This window comes from Stegodyphus dumicola, chromosome 11 (genome assembly GCF_044657685.1).
Source record: "Stegodyphus dumicola isolate Sdum_Otavi_A_Nest chromosome 11, ASM4465768v1".
Classification (NCBI taxonomy): Eukaryota; Metazoa; Arthropoda; class Arachnida; order Araneae; family Eresidae; genus Stegodyphus; species Stegodyphus dumicola.
The window spans coordinates 49,525,578-49,532,134 of record NC_140778.1 but is presented as its reverse complement, the minus strand read 5'-3'; the positions used below and the strand labels follow the sequence as shown (position 1 = coordinate 49,532,134).

General features: G+C 31.8%; 1 protein-coding gene across 1 annotated transcript; it reads left to right on the top strand.

Annotated features, from left to right (window-relative positions):
• The first annotated feature begins 534 nt into the window (after positions 1 to 534).
• On the top strand, positions 535 to 5,045 carry LOC146993954 (uncharacterized). Its single transcript, XM_085826665.1, has one exon. It carries the CDS (start codon positions 1,621 to 1,623, stop codon positions 2,830 to 2,832), a length of 1,212 nt encoding a protein of 403 aa, XP_085682791.1. The 5' UTR covers positions 535 to 1,620; the 3' UTR covers positions 2,833 to 5,045.
• The last annotated feature ends 1,512 nt before the right edge of the window (positions 5,046 to 6,557 follow it).

The window sequence follows — 6,557 nt, the reverse complement described above, 5'->3', positions numbered from 1 at the left end:
TCCAAAACACAGAATGCTGTACTTTCTTCTTCCATATATGTTATGAAATATTTCACACATTTAAAAGAAAGTGTTTCTTCAGAGTCTTGCACAATTATTTCCATATACCTCAGACTAAAATGACAACATATTCTTAAGTTATTTTTTTAGTATGAATTTACAGTGTTTTTATGGAAATTTTTGTTAAAATGTCATTAAGATAAATTTATTTGCACACTCTACGCTTTAACTATTTCCCCATTTGACACTATTGAAAGTTTTTATTCATATCTTATTTATTTTAGTCTGCTAACGAAACTGAAACATCTAAAGAATAAGTTATTTTGAATATGTTTACAAAATATACGCGAAATTTTTATTTAAGTGAAAACGTCTATATACTATTCGAGAATTAAATAATTATCCGAAAAGTTTATGTGCGCTGAATGCCGCGCGTCTATAAAATAAATCTTTAAAAAAAAAAACAGCAGACATTCAGCCAGCGTATGCGATAAACGCGCCAAAATTGGTAGCGCGTTCCCTCCATCGCCAAGAGAGAAAAGTTGGTGATTCAGCCTGGTTTAGAGGAGCCTTAGACCTGACCGTTTTTGCAAGCTGACTACTTGAGATTTGAGATCATACTTACCGCTTTCAATTCCTTATCTACTGCCAATTGCTTATCTTGATTTCGCCAAAAATTGCAGGATTAAATCCTCTAAATTTTTCTCCTCAGTGCGGGTGTATATTACACCACTATTTTTTATATCTAACCGGCTGTATGGCATGACTAAAATAGAATGGATTAAGGCTCCTTGTAGCCAAGGCCATTTTTGCGAAAGTAATAGAATAGAATAGACCTATGCTTGATTTTTTGCCCATCTGGGCAGAAAGACTTAGCGGGTGAACAAAAGACATCTGTCTACTTTGTCTGTCTGTCGTGATCTTGACTGGCAAATCGTTGAGAAGATTAATCCAATAGTTATTATCGTTAGTATACAAATTATCAGCGTGCGGTAATCCAACACAGCTTTCCCTAATAGAAGGTGACTCCGAAGGGGCGTTAACATCTATCGAGAGATTCACATCGTCCTTTGATTCACTCGTCCTAGTCGCAGCGCTCATGAAGAGCAACCTACACTCGCGAGGATGAATAAAATGACAGAAGCATGAAATAAATCTGCATTTGCTTCTTATTGCAGGATGTGATGTAATCATAATGTGAGATATGTAATAAATCATTTGCCGACAATTCCATTTTCAAAGTCCACATGCTTGACAAATATTCTGTGTATTTATCTTGCGTATGCCGTGTATAACAAGTCAATTAGACTAAAGAATTATTTAAACAATTATATATAGTTATTGACATGGCAAACAAACCTTGTGTGTCAGGTATGCAAGAAGTCATTTAGATAATATAGTTTTTTAGACAAACATCTGAATACACTCATTTGGCCAAAAGAGCACATTAAACATGAATATGTTGATTTAATCCTAGCTGACCCTTACAAATTCTTTGATCCTAGTATCCAGTGCACAAGGAATTTGGCTACTTTTGGCGACCTACATGCAGGAAAGATATGTAATGTGTGTGTAATATGTAATAAGTCATTTGCTCTAAAAGGTAATTTAAACAAGCATATGCTTCTGCACACAGGAGAGAGATCTCATGTGTGTGAGGTATGTAACAAGTCATTTGTTAAAAAAAATAATTTAATCATGCATATGCTACTTCACACTGGAGAGAGACCTTATGCGTGTGAGGTATGTAACAAGTCATTCACTCGGAAAGCTCGTTTAAACGAGCATATGCTTCTTCACACGGGAGATAGACCTCATGTGTGTGAGGTATGTAACAAGTCATTTACTCAGAAAGCTCATTTAAATGGGCATATGCTTCTTCACACGGGAGAGAGACCTCATGTGTGTAAGCTATGTAACAAGTCATTTACTGTGAAATCTAGTTTAAATGTGCATATGCTTTTTCACACAGGAGATAGACCTCATGTGTGTAAGGTATGTAACAAGTCATTTACTGTGAAATCTTCTTTAAACGAGCATATGTTTCGTCACACAGGAGATAAACCTCATGTGTGTGAGGTATGCAACAAGTCATTTGTTAAAAAAAGTAATTTAAACAATCATATGCTACTTCACACAGGAAAGAAACCTTATGTGTGTGAGGTCTGTGTAAAGTCCTTTGCTCAAAAATCTGTTTTAAAGAAGCATCTAATTTGTCATACAGGAGAGAAACCTCATGTGTGTGAGGTATGTAACAAGTCATATACTCGGAAAGATCATTTAAACAGGCATATGGTTCTTCACACAGGAGATAGACCTCATGTGTGTGAGGTATGTAACAAGTCATTTACTCTTAAAGCTCATTTAAACAGGCATATGCTTCTTCACACGGGAGAGAGACCTCATGTGTGGAAGCTATGTAACAAGTCATTTACTGTGAAATCTAGTTTAAACGTGCATATGCTTTTTCACACAGGAGATAGACCTCATGTGTGTGAGGTATGCAACAAGTCATTTGTAAAAAAAAGTAATTTAAACAATCATAAGCTACTTCACACAGGAAAGAAACCTTATGTGTGTGAGGTATGTTTAAAGTCCTTTGCTCAAAAATCTGTTTTAAAGAAGCATCTAATTTGTCATACAGGAGAGAAACCTCATGTGTGTGAGGTATGTAACAAGTCGTATACTCGGAAAGATCATTTAAGCAGGCATATGCTTCTTCACACAGGAGATAAACCTCATGTGTTTGAGGTATGTAAAAAGTCATATGCTAAAAAATGTCATTTAGACAGACATATACTTGTTCACACAGGAAAGAAACCTTATGTGTGAGGTATGTGCAAAATCATGTATTCAAAAATCTGATTTAAAGAAGCATATACTTTATCATACATGAGAGAAACCTCATGTGAGGTATGTAACAAGTCATTTACTCGGAAAGATAATTTAAACAGGCATATGCTTCTTCACACAAGAGAGAAACCTCATGTTTGTGAGGTATGTAACAAGTCATTTCCTTGTAACTATACTTTAATCAACCATATGCTTCTTTACACAGGAGAGAAACCTTATGTGTGTGATGTATGTAATAAGTTATTTACTCAAAAATCTAGTTTAAAAAAGCAACTTCTATATTTACACCGGAGAGAAACTCTATAAGGTAGATGTGTAACAAATTACTTGTGTTATAGAAAAATTGGAAGTCTCATGTCAACACATAATAAGAAGGCTAATGTTTTTTGTGGAAAAGTTAGATTAATAAGAACCTTTGCTTATGTGTGCAATAAAGACCTGTCCGTGCTATAAAGAATTGTTTTTGTATATGGTGTGTTTAACTTGTTGTTTCATTTCAATTTTTAAGAAATCAGTTGTTTCCACAAGAGAAAAACTTGATGGTTGTGAGATAAGTCATTTCATAAGTCATTTTACACTGCTGATTTAAAGCAACATTTTCTTACATCAATGAGTAATGAAAGCTTAAGACATCATATACAAACAATGAAAAGTTAGACACTGATTATACTGTTTTGAATAAGATAATTTTATTGATGTTGCATTCCTCCCTTTCAGAGAAAGTCATGAATTGTTTGAAAACTTACAATCTTGAATATTTTCATTTGAATGGAAATTTCATTCACATTTTGCACTGAATAGAATACATTTTCTCAATGCGTTTTCTAAAAAGTACAGAATATAAAATTTATATTTTTGTGGTATCTATAGTGCTGTAGGACTTAAGTATTTTTCTCTTTATCATTAGCATTTATAATGTTCAGAATGATTAGAACTTAGATTTCTGCAAGATTATGTGTTCAGTATCGAATGTTTAAAAAATTATTTGTGAACTGTTTACTTGATACCACTATGTACCTTCTAGTGTCTTTGAAAGAAATCAAAATTTCATGAGGAAGTAAGGTTTCTTTATGTAATATTTAAGTGTTGATGCAGCCTACTTACATACTTATACAAGTAGCCATATTTTCAGTATATGCCAAACTCTGGCAACATTGTGCATAACCATTCTTCCAGCAATCATGCTTATAATAATCCTTCAATCAAGCACTTCTGCCATTTTTTGTGCATTCTTTTTTGTTGTGTTCCAAAGTCCAACTGTTTTTATAAACATAGCAAGATATATATATATATATTTTCCTTAGTTTTAAAATATGGCATTACAGAAAGTGCAAGCAGTTTTTCTACAATTCTGCAAAAACTCAGAATTTGATGAAAATCTTGTAAATGTAACAATGACGAAATGCTTTTTCTGATTAGCGGAGTACTGAATAAACCCCATTCTCTCATTTGTTTTGGGAGAAACAGATAGCTCTGTATTGGGGGAGGAGAAAAGTGTAAAATTATAACAGAGATTTGAAAACGAATGTGTTTTATTTTTAATTCATCACAAATTTCTTATTTTGTAATTCAAATTTCTACTCTCAAGTATATTTTCTTTTGATGTATTGATAATTTTTACCAATTTATAATAAATACCAACAGTTTCAGAATTTTTCTGAAATAAAGGCATGAAAACTACCAATTTGCACCCGATAAGTAACTTTTAACTTTTCATCTATAAAAAATGAAAGAATTGTGCTAAGGTTATTGCTTTCATATATACATACATACATATACATACACAAACATATATACTTTTTTCTTCCTCATGGATCCAATCAAATGTTTCAGATATGTTTTTACTTATATGTCCCTGTCTGTTGTCTCTTATTAAGTATTCAGCTTCGACATCTGATTCCTGTGGAGTATGCTGACTTTCATGTTACCACATTCCACATTCTTATTGCTCTGAAATGCTGAAGAATGCTTAAATATTTCATCACCATATGCATGCTGTAGCTTGCAAGTGTATTTTATTATATTTTGTTTGTTTTACCTATTGTAGCACGTAAAAGTATGCGGGTGGCGAAAATCGGAGCGGCCGGATTTTTAATTCATTGTAATTATTTTTCATATGAAAATACTTTTTATATGTTTTTTTTTCATATGTAAGTACTTAGTGAGTATGAAATAAAAATTTTATTAATGATTGAGCTTTTTTTCTTAAAATTTGGGGGCAGCAATCTTAAAGTATGTGGGCAGTCAATGGTCTATGAACGGCCCTGTTTGTGTGATTAGGAATAAAAACGTGTGTTTCAACTTCAATAATCCTTCAGTCATTTTTTGAGTATATCAGTTGCTGTAGAAATCCCACCTGCATAAATATGTAAAAAGCCATTTTTGAAATATCTTTTCCATAAGTGTAAGAAACAGTTATCTACTAAATATGTCTTTGAGAAACATTTTATTTTTAAATTGCCAGAAGGAAACATAATTTAAAATTTTCAAGGACACACACATTTTTTCTGTATGCATTAAAACTATGTGTATATACTGAAGTAGAGTATGATATTTATCTTATATTTCCTGCCTTGTTTTGAAAGTATTTGCAGAGATCAACATTACGAGAAATGGAAGCCTAAATATATTTTGGAATTCACGGAGGGAGCTTAGAGAAATATTTCTTTTATAATTCACCTTAAGAATAAGAAACAATCTGAAAAATTTTGTACTTTATTGTCTCTATTTTTAACTCAAGAGATATTCTGTGTAAAAATTATAGTCATTTGATGTTCAGAAACAGAATTATATTTAAATTTTGTGTTAACACAAAATAAGAAACAAGAAAATAAGCCTCAGATATAATCTAATGATACAGAAATCTAACAGAAATAAGAATTCTAATCTCCAAAATTATGGTTGTAACAGAATATAATTTTGTCAGATTATTTAATTTTATTTCATGGGATTGTTTGAAGTATCATTGCTGTTTGCTTTATTTAATAAATATCTTTTTAATTATTGCTAAAAATGTCTTTTACCATTATTTACAGCCCTAGAAGCTAAAGAAATAAATGTATTGAATTTAAGGAGATATTTAAATATAAGTATTCTAAAATTTGTATTGTGAAAGTTTGCTATTGCATGTTTTAAATACCTTTTCGATATTTGAAAAGATTTTTTTTTTTGGTTTAAATCTATTATTAACTAATATGCATATGAAATGTACGGTATGGAATGAGTGTTGCCAGTGCACCACTTGATACAAGTTCTTATAACTTTTCCTCAAGTAGCTTTAGATGTACTTATTCATTTATTTCTGATACTTAGTACATCAAGCACAAGTGTAAAAGTACAATTTTTTTGTCAAAAACTTTCTAAAGGGAACAATGAGGAAATTAGTTTGTTAGATGCCCTGTGTTCTGCTAAGCTGAGTGTATGAAATCCTGCTGATGCAAAACAGGTTGCTTGGGGAGAAGAATAGCAGACACAATTTTTAGAAGGATTTGGAGATGAATGTAAATGTTTCTTTCTCTTAATGCCTAATGTCATCCTTATTTAATGATTAAAATTTATAATTCGATTTTCTGAAGTATGTTGCTTTTTCATGTGTTTTTAACGAACTTATGACAAATATTGTAAGTTTCAAAATCTCTCTATAAAAAAATGTATGAAAACCACCACCACCATCCAGCCAAGAAGTGACTTTTACATTTTTAGCT